This window comes from Pleurodeles waltl, chromosome 1_2, assembly GCF_031143425.1.
Source record: "Pleurodeles waltl isolate 20211129_DDA chromosome 1_2, aPleWal1.hap1.20221129, whole genome shotgun sequence".
Lineage (NCBI taxonomy): Eukaryota > Metazoa > Chordata > Amphibia > Caudata > Salamandridae > Pleurodeles > Pleurodeles waltl.
The window spans coordinates 1,333,522,419-1,333,539,950 of NC_090437.1; the positions used below are offsets into that span (position 1 = coordinate 1,333,522,419).

General features: G+C 44.5%; 1 protein-coding gene across 1 annotated transcript in view; it reads left to right on the forward strand.

The window, feature by feature from the left end:
• The window catches only part of LOC138257174 (long-chain-fatty-acid--CoA ligase ACSBG2-like), a 128,222-nt gene that overhangs the window by 25,940 nt on the left and 84,750 nt on the right, over window positions 1-17,532 (forward strand). Inside the window, exon 5 of the mRNA XM_069205890.1 lies at window positions 7,035-7,184. Coding sequence (XP_069061991.1) covers window positions 7,035-7,184 — 150 coding nt within the window. The remainder of the gene's footprint in view (window positions 1-7,034; window positions 7,185-17,532) is intronic.

Consider the following 17,532-nt stretch of genomic DNA (forward strand, 5'->3'; position numbering starts at 1 on the left):
GCTTGACTTAGGGTTAAACAGTATTACAACCATAGCGGCCCTGAGACCACTTTCTTACTGGATCCGCCTTTGGACAACTCCCGAACTTGAACCATATAGGGCGGCGGTGAGGGAACTTATAGCTACTCGACAGGGCCCACCTAGAATTCGATGGCTGCAGGAGATGAAATCTGCTTGGGCTAATATAGGTCTCTCCCATTACTGGGAACACCCGGAATTGATTCCCAATAACGCAAGACATCTCGTTAAAAGAAGATATTGGGAAAAAGTCAACGAAGATATACTGCGCCAAAACGGGCTGGGTAGGCTAACATCAGAATTGCTCCAAATTAAACATGAACCTTGGCCCGAGATTTTCATGAACCTCCCTATACCATCTCATGCTCGTGCCCTCTATTTACAGCTTAGATATGGTTCCCTGCCTACTAATATCTATACGGCCCACTGGCCATCCACCCTCCCTTCGACCGATAGATGCATATCTTGTCCTCTTCACAAAGAAACAATCGAGTATATCCTGTTTTTCTGTCCCTCATACAAGAACCCTAGAGGAAAGTGGATTATCCCCCTCTGTAAAAATATATTACTGTCGGATAGAGTTAATGCCATCAGAATATGCAAATATGAAACATCCACACTGGTTGCCTCCTCAGTTACCAAATTTTTATCGGAGGCTTGGCGTATCCGTCGTAGGCTCATTTCTGTAGAGAGGCTCCAAGAGCTTTAGGCTGTGTTTCTGTCTGTTTACAGAGGGAGATTTCAATCAGATCTTTATTTTTGCGTTCCTTCTTTTATCTCTTAATATATGTTATGTACCCTGTTATTTCTTTGATTTTACTAACTTATATGTGACATCTTTTCCTGTATTTTAACAAGAATTCTGGACCTTTTTAGGAGTAAATTGAGACCGCATAAGCTAATTTTAATTTTTAGTTGTAAGGATTTTATTGAAACATTTTAAACGTTAGCTGATTATCAGACTTTTATAGTATCTTGAATGATTGTTATTATGAATTATGATGAGTTTTTGCGATTTCAATGGATTTATACAATCATGTAAAACTGTGCTTTTCTTTTAAATTTAAATAGTCCACATTTTTTGGACCGAATGTATTTAAATAAAATAAATATTTAAATTTGCTTTGCTGTAGCATAGCCTTGAAGGTGTGTGCTTTCATTCCTTTGGTATCCTCTGTGTTGTGTAATGCGTTCATGTTTATGGGGTGTGTTACCTCTGCCTGATGGGTTGTGTTACCTCCTCTCCACCATTCATGCCGGTTTCTGGTTGGCAAAGGTATGCACCCTGTCTGAGCAGGATCCACAATCCTAGTCATGATAAGTCAGATACACAACCTAAATTAACCTGTACTCACCCTCTGGAAGCTCAGCACTAAGCAGCTAGGCCTAAATTAGGAGGCACTAATCAAGGTATTTGTGCAGCACTTCAAACAGTAACACAGTGAAAACACAACAAAAAGACTCAAAACCAAGTTAGGAAAATTTAATATATTTTTATAAATAAAACAAGATCGAACGAAAAAAATCCAAAAAGTAGAATGCAAGATAAAAATTTTTAAAGAATAAACTTAGCTGTAATGCTTAAAAGCATAAAGTGCCAACCGGGGCTATCTGGTTACGCAAGACCGGGCCAAATCTGAAAAGTAATGCTGAACGTGATGGAACATGGGTCAGATACATGGACCAGCCTTGATCCACTGAAACAGTAGCTCGGTTCGAAGTTGCATGAACGTCGAGAACAAGATGCGAGGAGCAAGGGAGGTGATGCGTTAACTTAGATCCTGAAGATGTAGTCGATGCGTCAGCTCCGAGAAACACAAGTCGGAGATGCGTCAGAATGGAGGTGATGCGTCACGCAGTCAGCAATGCAATGCTCCTGTTCCTTGCAGGAGTGGCAATGTGCTGGCGTCGACGGCTATACGGCATCCTTGATCCTCGCAACAGTGGCGATGTGGCGACATCGATGGAGATGCACCAGTTGTGATTGACATAACATTGTTGATGCGCCGGTCCTAGCAGTTGGAGCACTTTCTATCTACTACTAAGGGCCCAGGACTGGACGTGCACCACTTGGCACAGCAAAACGTACAGTGAGCAAAGTCCAGGTAATGTTGATGGTCAGTGGGAAGTCTTTTGTGTCACTGAGACTCCAGTAGAACAGGAGGAAAGCCAGCAAACCCTTTGAGTCTCTCTGGGTTCAAGTGAGATGGATCCAGTCCTTCCTCAGCAGGGCAGAGGGCAGCACAGCAGAAAAGCAGTACTTCTAGAGCAGCACTCCAGAGAGGCAGTCCTTGTAGCAGCACAGCAGTCCTTCTTCCTGGCAGAATTCATCACAGGTCCAGTAGTGTACTGAGTTGGTAGGGTCTACCACTTATACCCAGTTGTGCCTTTGAAGTGTAGGTGACTTCAAAAAAGGGTCTTTTAAGGGCACAGTGGTTCTTTCTTCCTGCCCTGGCTCCAGACTTTCTACAGGAGTTTATTCAGCCCTTTGTGTTGAAGCAGGACACAGCCTATATAGGTGTATGTGTTAGCTCCTCCCTCCGATCCTGCCCTGGATGGGCCATCAGGATGTTGATGTCCCAACAGACACAGCTAAGCACCCTTTGTGTGTGGCTTTCTAAAGGGAATGCACAAAGTCCAGCAGTCACCCCACCCCAGACATGTATTGGAGACAGGCTGCAGGCACACAGGGCTAAGAGCAGTAAAATACCAACTTTCTAAAAGTGGAATTTTTAAAATTCTAACAATAAATCTGACTTTATCATAAATGAGGATTTATTATTACAATTCTATAAGTATTAAACATGAAATGTTTACTACTTCTCAATTAAAAATTATAGCTTATTAAGTGTAATAAGGAATCCCCAATATTAATGTTTGAGAGGGGTAGGCCTCACAGTAGTGAAAAATGAATTTGGGAGTTTTTCACTACCAGGACATATAAAACTTAAAACTATATGTGCTGTATTTTGCTTACACAGCACCCTGCGCTATGGGATACCTAGGGCCTACCTTATGGGTGACTTCTATGAAATAAAAGGGGCTTGGCAAGAGGTTTTAAATGCCAAGTCGACATGGCAGTGTAAATGCACATACAGGCTCTGCAATAGTAGACCTGAGACATGTTTAAGGGCTTCTTGAGTGGATGGCACAGGCAGTGCTGCAATCCCACTAGTAGCATTTAATTTACAGGCCCTGGGCACATGTAGTGCACTTTACTAGGGACTTATAGGTAAATTAAATATGCCAGTTGTGGATGTACTAATCAAACCATGTTTAGGGAACAGAGTACTTGCACTTTAGCACTGGTTAGCGGTGGTAAAGTGCTCAGAGTCCTAAGGCCACCAAAAGGAAATCAGCAAAATGTGACGCATAATGTTTTGAGGAAGACCAACCTTAGGCTGTCAGGTCTAACAGTGCCACTACTGTATGGTGAGAGTTGAGGGAACTGGAGACCCCGTGGATCATTGCTCAGTAAGAGATGCAGTTGGGTGTTTCTGCATCACCTTGCACTTTGTGCTTCAGTTCTTTTCCTCACAACGCACCTCTCTTGAGTGCAGTTTGTACTATGATTTGCTTCCGCTGCAGTGTGTCCTTGCATCAGGGCAATCAACGTTCTTGCACCTGTCTCAATAAATTGGACATAATTTGTAGACCTCTTCTTTATAGGCCTCTAAAAGCAGTGACTAAGACCAGATACCTCCCTCTACCAGGGATTAGATCTGGCACAGATGGTCCTTTCCCAGACCCACTATTCCCTAGAGCTATCCTTGTTTGCTCAGTTGTCTCTCAGCTGTGGGCCATGTGTGTCCCATATCTGTGATTGGCTCATTAATTTTAGTGCCCTGCTCCAGTGACTCACCCTTCAGTCTTAAGGATCTTTCCCAGAAATCCATTCTGAGTTTCCCTATGGTCACCCAAACTGCACCATCGCAGCCTCTCTCTTGGGACATGCACTGCAGTAGGCCGAATGTCTTGCCACACCCTCAGGTCATGTTAGGCCACATCTGTGCCCAAGCTCCATCTGAGGGGCCTTTCTCCTTTCTGAAAGTTGCACTCTGCACCAGCCAATGGCCTCTGCTGAACGCATGGCCTCCAACACACTGAGGCGATGTTCAGCACGAGTCCTTGCTCTTACTAGCCTTCTCAGCCTTGAGAACTGCAGTTTATCTGGCACCGGGATGGAGCGTAAAAACAACAACACATCTTCTGCCATCAAACAAAGCCTATAAGAAATTGGGACCCTTCTCAAGTAACAACCTCATCCTTGTTAGAGTGAATCTCAAAAGTCACTAAATAAACCTATGCTCAACACTCGGGCAGCTTGGCAAAAAAGCAGTCATGGTTAACTTAGAGGCACTGTGTTAAGTATTCATCAAGCACACAAACAGCAAAGTGAAAACACAACACAAGAAAAATTCCAAAACAATTTAGAAAAATAGAGAAACGTTTGCTGGTATGGAGAAGAATATAGCAGAGGCCGAACAGTGATGCACCTTGTTGGGATTGGAAAACAGGTAGGTCCCAGGATCAGGCCAGCTTTTGGTGGAAAATGCTCTAAATCCCAAGTTTCAGATTTTTGTAGATGGAGCACCTTTAGAACCACTTCCAAAGGTCAGGACTCTGTGGGCACCACTTGGGGGGTCAGGAATCATTTGAAGCAGAGGCCAGGTGCAGGGGCAAGGTATCAGGAGCCAGTTACGTCCCTGTAGCTCACACAGGAGACCACCCAACTACTCCTTGGGGTCACTCTGGTTGTCCTGAGATCCAGCAGCAAGGCAGTCTTCTGAGGGTACAAGACAGGATTCAAGCAGCAGGGCAGTCCGCTGGTAGTAGCAGGATAGTACTCTGAGGTACAAAGCAGGCCTCAAGTCGCTGGACAGTCCCCCGAAGTACAAAGTAGTATTTCTGGGGGTTCTCCACAGGTCAGGAGTGAAAAAAAGAGTGGCTCAGGAGGATGAATGTTTATATCAGGTGCTGTCCTTTGATGGGGAAACGTCTAGATTAGTCCCATATCTGGTTCTGGACATTTCCTTCCTTCCCCTGTCCAGGCTCCAAGTTTTCTAGGGTGACAAAGGCTGGTGTCAAGTTCTTTGTGAGTATGCTGGAGGCTTCCCTTTGAAATGTAAGTGGGTCAGGGAACAGCTACACCCTTCCCATCATGGCATGATGGTACATTGTGGCAACATGTAGCCCTCCTCTCTCTCACTGTCTAGGAGTAATACACAAGGTTCACAGCATCACAGTCACATGACCCAGGACACAGGTTTCAGGCACCAAATGGTAAGGACAAGAAAATTGCAAGTTTCTAAATGTGACATTTTTAGAATGATAACTTAAAATGTGACTTTACCATTAAAGAGGAGTTTAAATTACAATTGAGACCAAACATGATATATCTACGTGTTCCCATATTAACAGTTAGCACTTATTAAATGTAATAAGATAGCCCAATATTATCCTATGGGAGACGTAGGCCTCACACTAGTGAAAAACATCTTGTTGCTGTCTCCAATTCCTCAGTTCATTCTAAAATTGTATCTATCTCTCTACCCCTCTTTCATTATTTACAGTTTCTTCTTTCTATGTGTCTGTATCTTTTTACTGGCAATCCAACCTTTTTCTTTGCCCGATAGGTCTAGAAATTCACTTATCTACCTCACCTCTGTCTCTGCATCACTTCTCCGGCTAATTGGCCTCACAATGCCATTTTTTTTTATCTCTATCTTTCTCCCGTCCCTCCCCATTTTTTCTTCCTCAGCAAAGAGTCACTGTCTAGCCAGAGAATAGAAAAATACAGACAGGAAAAAGCAGCAAGGGTATCTCTAGAGGAGGCTTAGCTCAGTTTTCCACAGCTGTTGAATGCGCTAGGAGGTGTCAAAGCATCAAAACAAAAACTGTACCTTGTCCCACACATTAATTAGGCCAACTACTTTTGAATGCACAGCAGTAATTGTTTGAGGCAATAAGTGAACCTACATGTTTTCTTAAAATGTTTAAATCTCACTGTGTATGTATATGAGTATATATCTATATTAATATAAAAATGTACGCACACACATACATACAAAATCAGATTTGAACATTTTAAGCTAACATGTTCACATATATACGTTGGGTCACTGATAAAACTGATGGGACCAGCTACAGCTTTCAATGAAAGATCAAAGTCAGCCCCTCCCTCTTCAGAAAAACTCTAAACACAATCCTTTGGAATTTGCCTTTCCCTGATCTCCTTCCTCTCCATCATCCACCTGAGGGACATGCCACTGGAAAGTGCACCAGCATCATGCACTCTTACGTTTCGCTTTATGATTGCCCTTTGCAGATGGCAGCACCAATTTTATCAGCGACCCAATCCCTGCCCCTCTAATATTCATCTCTAAAGATGCCATTTAAAGCTACAATTCAATGGCTATATCCATACACCTTATTTTGCTATTTTGCACTAGGCCTCTAAACATCCACCCTTGCTGCATTTTTCCTTCAATGTAAGAAACAGGCTGATTAGACACTGGGCAGTTTTACTAAAACTTGACGCAACACAGCAAGGGAAGTACTTGTGCTGTGTTGCGTCAAAGCAAGTCCGCTGGTCAGGGGCCATTATTAATACTACATCTGGAACAGATGTTGGCCCTTCACCCAAGGTACATGATACACTGGCAGAAGACAAAGCCTTAACGAGTGTCCTCTGCCCGTCCTAGAGAGCACTGAGTGTGACTCAGCACACACAGGGTGGACTCGACTTCTTAGTGGTCCTTGGACACTGCACGTGCATCACCTAATGAAGGGATATATACGTTTTCTATTCTTGTTTCTTAGAGGAGCACCTGTCTTTTCTTTAACTCCTCATCTCCACCCTTTTGTTTAGTGATCACTTTCTCCTTCCCTTTCTCTGCTGACCAGTTTTCATGGTCACTATTTAAACTCGGGGTATTCTCTGTCTCTGATTATCTCATGAACAGAGCTAGTCTATGGATTTGTTTTTCTCTTACTGACTTCTTTTCTGCCTGCAGTGGAAAGAGTTCATGCAGTTGGGATCATCCGTTCCTGATGCAGAACTAGACGCCATCTTTGACTCCCAGAAAGTCAACCAGTGCTGCACTCTGATCTACACTTCAGGAACTACAGGGCAGCCGAAGGGTGTGATGCTGAGCCATGACAATGTGAGTACCACTGCTAGAAAAGCACTACCGGCCAAGGCCATGAGGGTTCATGAAATTATTATTATTACCTAGGGATGTATACAGCGCAACAGCTACTTCAAGAGTGTCCCGGCGCTAACAGTAAGATCTAACCCAGAGAACTGAAAGGCAGACCCAAAGAGCCAAGTGTTGAGAAATTTCTAGAAAAGCACAATGTCCCCTCTGGCCGGAGTTGTAGTGAAAGATCATTCCACTTGTTGGCAGCCAAATAGGAATAGAAATGACCACCCCATTTTTTCCTTCTGAAAGGATGGATAACCACCAGCAGGGATTTGGAGGACTGAAGTGACCTAACCGGTTGATGTGGAATTAATCTACAGGACAGATATTGAGGATCTTTGCGATAGAAGGGTCATTGGGTTAGAACTAAGGGCCTGATTTAGATCTCGGAGGAGGGAATATACTGCCACAAATGTGATGGATATCCATCACATTTGTAGTGGAGTATTTCCCTCCACCAAGATCTAAATCAGGCCTTAAGCCTTTGAACCTAACGCATTCTTTCACAGGATACCAGTGTAGATGTTTTAGACCTGGCTGAATGTGTGAATGACAGGGTGTTTGGTGCCTCATGCAAAGCTCTGGACATTTTGCCCAGTTCTAGCACTGAAATCCAAATATCTATACACACCTGTGGGCATGGTATCCCTTTGATAAAATGTTAGTACCACTGACACCCTGCCTACTTCCTGGACACAGAATGCTGCTGCCTCCTGCACAGTGTTATCAGCTAGAGCTCGGACCAGGCGTGGCTCCTCCGCTAGGGAGGAGGAGTGATGCCCCCGCCAGCAGCAGCAGCTGCAAACCTTTTACTAAAAAAGGATAATAAACTATGTTTATTATTGTTTTTTATTAAAAGGGGCGGGGAGCAGCACTCCCCCTCATTGCACATGCGTGTTTGGCCGGCCGTCTCGGGCCGGCCAAACACACATGCACTGTAGGCTCCCTTCAGCCCAGAATGTGTTGCCAGGCTGGAGAGAGCAGGCACAGGCTCAGGGAAAATAAATCTCAGAAAGTTTTTTTAATGGGACCATTTTTCAAAATCTCTTCAAGCTATAGTCTTAGAACAACTCACTAATGTGCCGGCTGACCATCATGGGCCTACTCTGCTTCTCTTATGATTTCCCCCACCCTGGCCTATTTTGGTGACAGTCTACTATGTTAAATTAAGTGCCCTCTTAAAAAAACTAATCTCCTTCAACCATCCTTCCCAAAACCCTGTCAAATCAATGCCCTGAACTCCAGATGGAACTCTTACGATGCTGAAGTAAGCAGGTCTCATGTAATTCTCTACTTCCTCTGTATGGCACATCAGTGTTGAATTATCCTTCACAAGTTTGCAGGTCTCCTCCTTGACCACTTTCGCCTCAGCAGTTAGACACATCCATTTAATCTGCTGTTCCTGAAACTCACTCTTCATTTAACTAATTCTAGCCACCAGCTTCATCAAATCCTAATTCATCTTATCCAGAATATGCGAAAGCATGTGTGGTCTTTTCTATCTGTTGCAACATCTCCCCCAGGATGTGCTTCAGTGGCGATGAGGACACTCAAGTCTCTTCCTATTTTTTCCTTTTTTCAGAGAAGAAAAAAAACATCTGAATCACAACCGTCTCCTAACTTTTACTTTCAGAATTTTACAGAAGTTGGCAAAGCCAGGGTCCAAAACATTGTCAAATCTCCAGTCACCGATGATCATTAACAAGTCTGCTGAGAACCAACCCAATGTCACTGTTGTCTCCAAGACCAGAGAATGCCAATGTCCCTAGCTTTATGCTACTCTCTTCATTCCCAGTTACTAGACTGTGCAGTCTCCCATCAGAAGACATGCAGCACGCCATGTGCTATACCCAGATCTTGCCACCACCAAGCTCTACCCCCTTTCCATATAGTGTCAAGAAATCTCTGAGAGCCAGCTGAGCTGCTGGAGGAAGGCCACCTCACTTTAACATGGTGATTATGTTGCCATCAGATTGCAACCACTGACCATCTCTGAGTATTCCACACTAGAAGTATAATGTTATGGTTGCTTCTCCCCACTCCACAGGGACAAAGACCTCTCTCTGCAGAGGTGCATAGGGCCACGGGACCTGCAGGGGATGAAGCGAAACATGGAAACCCAGGCACAGTGTTTGCAAGGTACTGGGGAGTTGAGGGAAGAAGACCGATAATTCTGTGCCCGCTGCATCAAGTGAGGCATCCTTCAGCGCTCCAAGCACACTCCAGGTTCCTGGTGGGCTTCCTCGCAACAGTCTATCCATAGGATCATACAGTGTGACATCCCAGGCAGCCAGGAAGAAAATGCTCCACCAGGGTTCAGGAGCTCCTAACAGCAGAAGTCATATTTCTTCAGCATAAATCCATGCCTGACATGATGATACTTAGATTTAAAACATGTAATCTTTTGTTTCAATGTCACTGTTTTCTTCATTCAGTTTCACTGTTTTGTTTTAGTGCCAATGTCGGTTCACTTCTCTGAGAAGGTTGTTTAGACCGATAGTAAGCGCTTCTGACCTGTTGTCTTTCTGTTGGGTTTTTAACCACGTCTATGTCACGCCCATTACTTACATTCGTTCATGGGCTTGCCTTATAAAATTCCTTGATTTCATTTGAGAAAGGCATGCATTGGTGATAACTTTTCTAGTGTTTAGCCCTCCTCGAGCGCACTGGCCAACTACTGAAAACAAACCAGGCTCCTTGTCTTCCGCATGGTTTCTGGACTACTTTTTCTTTTTATTTCCTACACAGCGCGATCTCGCTGGGCAGTAATCGAGCGCTCTGCAGGACTACCACTTTACTTCTATTGTTTATCCTAGGGCTCCTTGGCGAATTCAAGGTTTTACAGAGCGCAATCATGCTGTTTTATTCATTATTATTTTTTTGTAATTTTCCGCCGTCCCTGTCCCTACCCACGCCCGCCCCTCCCATTGAGATCTGTGGCGGCCAGCGATGATGCACATACGCATTGCCACGGGACCTCTAGTGTGTCGTAAGTGTTCCTGTTTACTTGTGTCTTGTGAGTGCATTTGTCTCTCGCTGCTGCTCCTCGTTGCATGCCAGCTCCCACTTGTTTTCATCCTGTATTAAACTCTCATGCCATTGCCACTTTTAGTTACAGCAACCACTTGCAGGCTATTCCAGCTTTATTTTTGCTGTACATTTTCGCCCTTACGCTTGTTTATTTTTCATTAAACTACCATTGTCTATTATCCCATGTCACAGTAGCATCTTTAAGCTGTTCTGTGTTTTCGCTGCACACTGGGACATGTAGTTTCCCTTTACTGTTGCCAGCTATACGCCTGTGAATCCGCCCTCAACCGGCTGCGCATATCGCTGTTGGTTGAAAATCCAAAAGGTCACCTTTCGGACATGAGGCCAGTTGGCAATGGTGTCTTTCAAAATGCTTGGGTGCAATAATAATTTAAGGCCCAGATTCATTCCAATGTCACATTAGCATCATTTTTTTTAAGCTAATGTGGCGCTGGAAGGCCAAAAACGCAGCGACATACTTACAAAGTTGCGCAATGCCTGCATTGCGCCACTTAGTAAACCCTTGCCCCACAGTATGCCTGCGCCAGGCATAATGTATGCTAGGGGGGGCGTTCTAGCATTGGGTAGGGCTGAAAAAATGGCCCAAAGAAATCGAAGCGATTTCTTTGCGTCATTTTTATCTGCATTCTTAGGAGGCTCCCATTGTTTTCAATGGGCCCGTGGGTGCTTTGCAGGATTACCGTAAAAATTGTTGACACTAATCCTGCAAAGCGCTGGACTAGCGTAAACAATTATGATGCTAGTACCCCTGACTATCGGCATGGTGCACCATAATTTAAATACGGCGCACACATGGTGGTGTTAGGGGGCGCAAGAAAAGTGGCACTACACTAGGTGCAGAGCCACTTTTCATAAATCTGCCCCTAAGTCTCTAAGGCAGTGTTTGTATATTGAAATCTAACCACATTGGACGAGTTGAAGAGCTCTAGAGAATGGGCAGGGGGGTATGACACCAAAAAGACTATCAAGGCATCAACAGGATACGTGTCATGCATGTGCGAAGATGTGAAAACCGGTGCAGGTTTGGGCCCATTTTTGCACACTGTTGCTATGTGGTTCTATTGCACCCGTCCCGCACCACAGACGTATTTGTCGCGCACTGCTTAAGTAAATGGACAGCTCAATAACACACACTGCCCTCCATTGATAGCTTTCATCACTCTGGCAAGAGTCAAGGGAGGTTGTTCCATGTTTTAATTACATTAAGGCCCATTAAGGTCCATAGCCACATTTAGCTGCCCCCACTGTAATCCTTCTGGCAACTCATCTGCCCTGACCTCCTCACCTCCAACCCTCTGACTCTTAAAGGAAAAGTTAGCTTCACACCAGTACCATCCCCCCACCTTTGTCCCAGTCAGACAGTGTGATCTCGGAGACCTCTTTTATTTGATAAACATTAGGGTTGCACAGGAGTGAGTTTAACATTTTTGATTATTTATCTGCTACTGGGCTTTGCCGTTGGTTGCTCTTGAAGCTCCTCCCCTGCCCCTCGACTTAAGGCAAATTTCCTCTCTCAAAGACTCAACAAGCGTTTGCAATGCAATATGTCTCGCATATTTCCAACAAGTTAATTGTCATCTTTTGACAACAGCACCCATAGCAAAAACAAAAGAAAACATGAGAAGAAACTGAGAAAAGACGACTTGACAAAATAACAGAAAGTTTGCTTTTAAAAATAAAGCTTAGCAGTTTTGTTAGTCCTACTGGGCACGTTTTTGCCAGTCACAAGCCTTCTGTTTGCGGGGCACTGGAAGTTAAAAAGAACAAAATAGTACCTCAATCACATCGGGAGAAGCGTACAGGCACTAATTAAGTTGCATCAATTAGTGCTTGATCCCTGCTCCAAACAGAGGAACGGAAATGATGCCAGGCATGTCTTGACGAATTACAAGGATGTAAAGAAGAGTGCCACTCAAACCAACAAATGGTGAGCGACAGGCGGGCTCCAAGCCCTTTACTGCACGCAACAGCCTCTCGGATATGAGACACATGCACGAGCACATGCACTCGCAGGCTCGACCCTAAAAATAAACTCTTGCAGGGAATGTATGGCTTGAAGTAGAAGGAGGGAATCAGTGTTGTTCTAAAGCCGAGATGTGCCAATTAAGGGAGACGGGGTGACTACTTTGGAGAGGCATGTGATGGCATGAATGTAATGGTTTCTATCAGATTCTGTGTACTGTCATTCAGAGAGGATATGGAGATAGATGGATTTTTTGTAAGCACCCCTTCAGCTCTTAATGTATATGCGATGCTGTTTCTAAAGACAAGACCATTTGTATACGTTCCTTGATGTGATTTACATTCCAACCATGTCTTGGCAGCTGCTATGTTTTTTGTGCAGTTTCAATATATATAGTGCCCACCGTTCCTCCGTTTGTGAACCCAGATGCTTATTGTAGAGCCTGTGAGAAATTTAAAGCACAATTCAGATCTTAATCTTTGGCAGCATACGCGCAAGAAGGCTACTAACACGTGTCGGTCCATTTCACAAGCCAAATGATGACAGGCATGCTTCAGGTACTCATTTCATTCTCCCTCTCCATTTTCTCTCAGCATCGTTTCCCTTTCTGCCCTATTACTCTTTCTCTCCTCCTCGTTTCTCTTTCCCCACCGCCCCTCTTTTTCTTTCCCTCATGGTCTCCTTTTTGTTTCTCTTTCTCTCACTCTGGTTTCATAGTTTTACCACATAAATCCACTCTATGCCACACAACAACAATCTACATATATACACTCCACACCATGCTACATAATTCCACTCAATGTCATACTGTTCCATGCCTCACTATTGAACTCCACACAAAACCATTTCACACCACATAACCCCACAACAAACCACATAATTCCACTCCATAACACAATTCCACTACACACCACATATATCCAATTCACAACACATAATAAACATCAGACCACAAAATTCAACAACACACCACATAAGTAAACTCCACTACATACCACTCCACAACACAAAATACCATTACACATAATTGCAATCCATAACACACAACCCCACTCCACATAATTCCAGTACATTCAATACTACATGATTACTATCCATATAACTACACTGCACACTAAACCACATAATTCCACTACACAAATCCACTCTACACACTTCCACGCCCCACAATTCCACAGCTAACTAATCTAATCCAAACCACATAATTCCATTACACACCACAACCCATAGGTAAAAGGCATTCCGATTTACAATGCCAATAGCTCTAACTCACAAAGAAATGCTGCTGCCCCTGCTGTATCTGCTCTATGTGTGAGTGAAGCTTGCACTGCTACCTGTACTGTATCTGCTGTGTGAGGGAAGCCTGCATTGTACCTTCTCAGTGAGGGAGCATGCACTGCTGCTTGTGCTGTATTTGCTGTCTGTGGGGAAGCATGCACTGCTGCTGCCTGAACTCTATTTGCTGTGTGTGAGGGTAGCTTGCATGGGACATTTTCTATGAGGGAGCACTGCTGCTGTACTGTGTCTGTGCTGTGTGTGAGGTAAGCTTGCATTGCTGCTGTGCTGTATCTGTGCTGTGTGAGCGAAGTTTGCCCTGCTGTGCTGTATCTGCCATGTGTGAGAAAAGCTTGGACTGCTGCTGCCTTTGCCGTATCTGCTTTGGGTGTGAGGGAAGCTTGCATTGCTGCTGTGCTGTATCTGCTGTGTGTGAGGGAAACTTGCACTGCTGCTTCCTGTGCATTATCTGCTCCGTGTGAGGGACGCTTGCATTGTACATTTTCTGCGAGGGAAGCTTGCATTCTGCACCCTTCTGTGTGCATTCGTGCACCCTTCTGTGTGAGGGAATCTTGCACTGTATCTTCGCTGTGAGAGAAGCTTACATTGTACCTTCTCTTTGTGGGAAGCTTGCATTGTACCTTCCGTGGGAGGGAAGCTTGCAGTATAAGTTCTCTGTGAGAAAAGCTTGCATTGCTGCTGTGTTGTATTTGCTGTGTGTGAGGGAAACTTGCACTGCTGCTGTCTGTGTAGTATCTGCTCTGTGTGTGAGGGGCGCTTGCATGGTATATTTTCTGAGAGGGAAGCTTGCATTCCACCTTCTGTGTGAGGGAAGTTTGCACTGTACCTTCTCTGTGAGGGAAACTTGCATTGTAAGTTCTCTGTGAGAGAAGCTTGCATTGTACCTTCTCTGTGAGGGAAGCTTGCATTGTACCTTTTCTGTGAGGGAATCTTGCATTGTACCATCTGTGTGAGGGAAGCTTGCATTGTACCTTCCGTGTGAGGGAAGCCTGCTTTGCACATTTTCTGTGAGGGAGGCTTGCATTGTACCTTCCATGTGAGGGAAGCCTGCATTGTACCTTCTCTGTGAGGGAAGCTTGCATCATACTTTCTCTGTGAGGGAATTTTGCATGGTATCTTCTCTGTGAGGGAGCTTGCATTGTACCTTCTGTGTGAGGGAATTTGCATTGTACCTTCTCTGTGAAAGAAGCTTGCATTGTACTATCTGTGTGAGTGAAGCTTACATTATATCTTCTGTGTGAGGGAAGGTTGCATTGTCCCTTCCGTGTGACGGAAGCTTGCATTGTACCTTCTCCCTGAGGGAAGCTTGCATTGTACCTTCTGTGTGAGGGAAGCTTGCATTGTCACTTCTGTGTGAGGGAAGCTTGCATTGTACCTTCTGTGTGAGGGACGCTTGCACCAGTTCCTAAATAAGCTACCTATCCCTCTCTGGCTTCCTTTCTATCTATTCTATACAGCTCTCATCTATAAATAAATGACACTGACATTTACAACACCAATAGCTCTCTCACAAATGTGAGACCTATTCTATTGCAAATGCTTGTTTTCTTAATGTCAGTGGTCTTTTGTTTAGTGCCAATATCTTTTTGGTGCCAGTGTTGTCTTATTTTATTGACTGGGTTATTTTGTTTCATAGTCTCTGTTGTTTTGTTGTAATGTCAGTGGTCTTTTATTTTATTGTCACCATTTTGTTTCGGTGCCAGTGCTGCTTTTGTTTTCAGTGTCTGTGACATGTTGTTGATATTGTTTTACTTCAGTGGTGTTTTGTTTTACCATTGGTGTTGGTTGGGTTTAGTGCCAATTTCTATTTGACCTAATGTCGGTCAGAGTACTCAATTTTCAGGGGGCTTTAATATCTCTGTTACTCTGTGTCAGTGTTAGCTGTTTTAATTTGCGTGCTCATTTTTTTCAATTTCATTATTTTTCTGTTTTTATTGGCACTGTTTTGCTTTTGCTTGTGTTGTATGGACATCAAAGCATACATAGTTTCTCTGATGTCTTCTAGTGTCACTGGTATTTTGATTTAGGGACTGTGTTGCTTTGTATGTTTGTTGCTGCAGGTGTGTGTTATTCAGTTCTAGTGTCTCGTGTATAACACATTGTTATACATTGGTAGTTTACAGGCCACCTGAGGAGATCAGTGCACCCTGTTACAGGTATGGCAGCAGCTTCAGTTTTTAAAGGGCTCTGAGAAGCGGTGGCTGAGCCTCTGTCCTTTGCTGGGCAAAGTACCATTGCCTAGATAACAATTCTCACATTGGACGTTCTTGCACAACTTTATGATTTCAATATAATTTATAATTTCTCATTCTACTTCTTTGCAGTTGCTCTGGAAGCAACATGAGCCAATGTTCATTGGAGCAATCTGTTCCTTACCTTTTAAAACAGTCTTTCTGATGGGAAGAGGTGGGGGCGTTCCATTATACCCTTTCTCCTTCCTGCTTGAGGAAGATTTGAATTTGGCTTCTCTTTGGTGTGTACATACGAGGCAGACCTGGCTTCAGCAGGTCACCCGGCTCCTAACATCCACTTCTGATGTCATTCAAGTGTGAACACAACTGCACCTTCAACATCTGTGGTGTCAGTGTGTGCCAGGTCCCTGGTGCCAGTTTGTGCCAGTGTCCTGTGCCAGTTTGTACCAGCGTCCTGGTGCGGTTATGTGATGGAACCACGCATGACTTTACAACTAAAGGCATGTGTGGAAACGGCATGCGAAACAACATGTGTATTTTTTTTGTTTATGCAACTTCCTCACCCGCCCAAAACTCCCCCCACCCCAATTCCTAAATTACCCGACCCCTCCACCCTCCCTGAGCCCTATAACAAAAATATCCCAACCCTCCCACCCCCACCCCTAAAAACGAAAGTACCCTGACACCCCACCTGCCCTGAACGCTAAAAAAAAAACTACCCGATCCCCATAAAACTGAACTACCCCAACCCCCCCCACCCACCCTGGGCCCTAAACCCCCCCACTGATAAATAAACTACCCCAAAAAGCTCTAAAAAAAACTATCTCTACCACCCCACCCTGCCCATAAAAATGTAATTATCCCGATGAGCAATAAAAGAAACTACCCCGACCTCCCCCACCCTTGCCCCATAAAACTAAACTAACCCAACACCCCCACCCACCCTGAGTCCTAAGAAAACTACCCTGACCCCCCCACCTCTGCCCCTAAAAACTAAACTACCCCAACAACCCCCCCATGTAAGCCCCTAGTATATGGTACCCAGGATATTGGGGTTCCAGGGTATCCCTATGGGCTGCAGCACTTATTCTGCCACCCATAGGGAACCCATGCAAAGGGTTCTGCAGGCCTACCATTGCAGTCTGCATGCACCCGGTTTAATTACAGGTCACCTCTATGTAGGCCCTCTCAGCCCAGAGGGCAGGGTGCATGCATGTACCTGTGTGTGAGTGCACTATCAGAGGTGCCCCCACAAACTCCAGGTCCATTTTACTGGACTTTGTGGATGCGGGGACGCCATTTTACGTGTGTATTGGAAATAGGTCACTACCTATGTCCAGCTACATAATGGTAACTCCAAACCTAGTTTAGTTTAAGAAATGTATAGATCGCATGGCTACCCGGAGGCTTCCTAGCGCTAACAAGGTAAGTCAAAACCCAGAGCATAAGCCCAAGGGAATATCTATGATGAGAATAAAAATGTCTTCAATTTCTTACCGAAAGGTAGTTCTAAATGTTCTTGCCGGAGTTCCAAGGGGAGGGAGTTCCAAAGGTGTGCTGCTTTGACTGAGAAGGAGTTACCTCCCCATATAGTTTTCTTGAACCTAGGTATGTTTGGTATCAAAGATGTTGGAATCATACCCCAATACTTTTGCAAGTATTGGTTGTACGATGCCATGCACTCTGGGGCTCCTTGGAGGACCCCAGAGTTGCTACTACAGCCTTCTGAGGTTTTCCAGGCAGCCCAAGCTGCTGCCACCTCACAGACTGTTTTCTGCCCTCCTGTTGCTTGAGCAGCTCAAGCCCA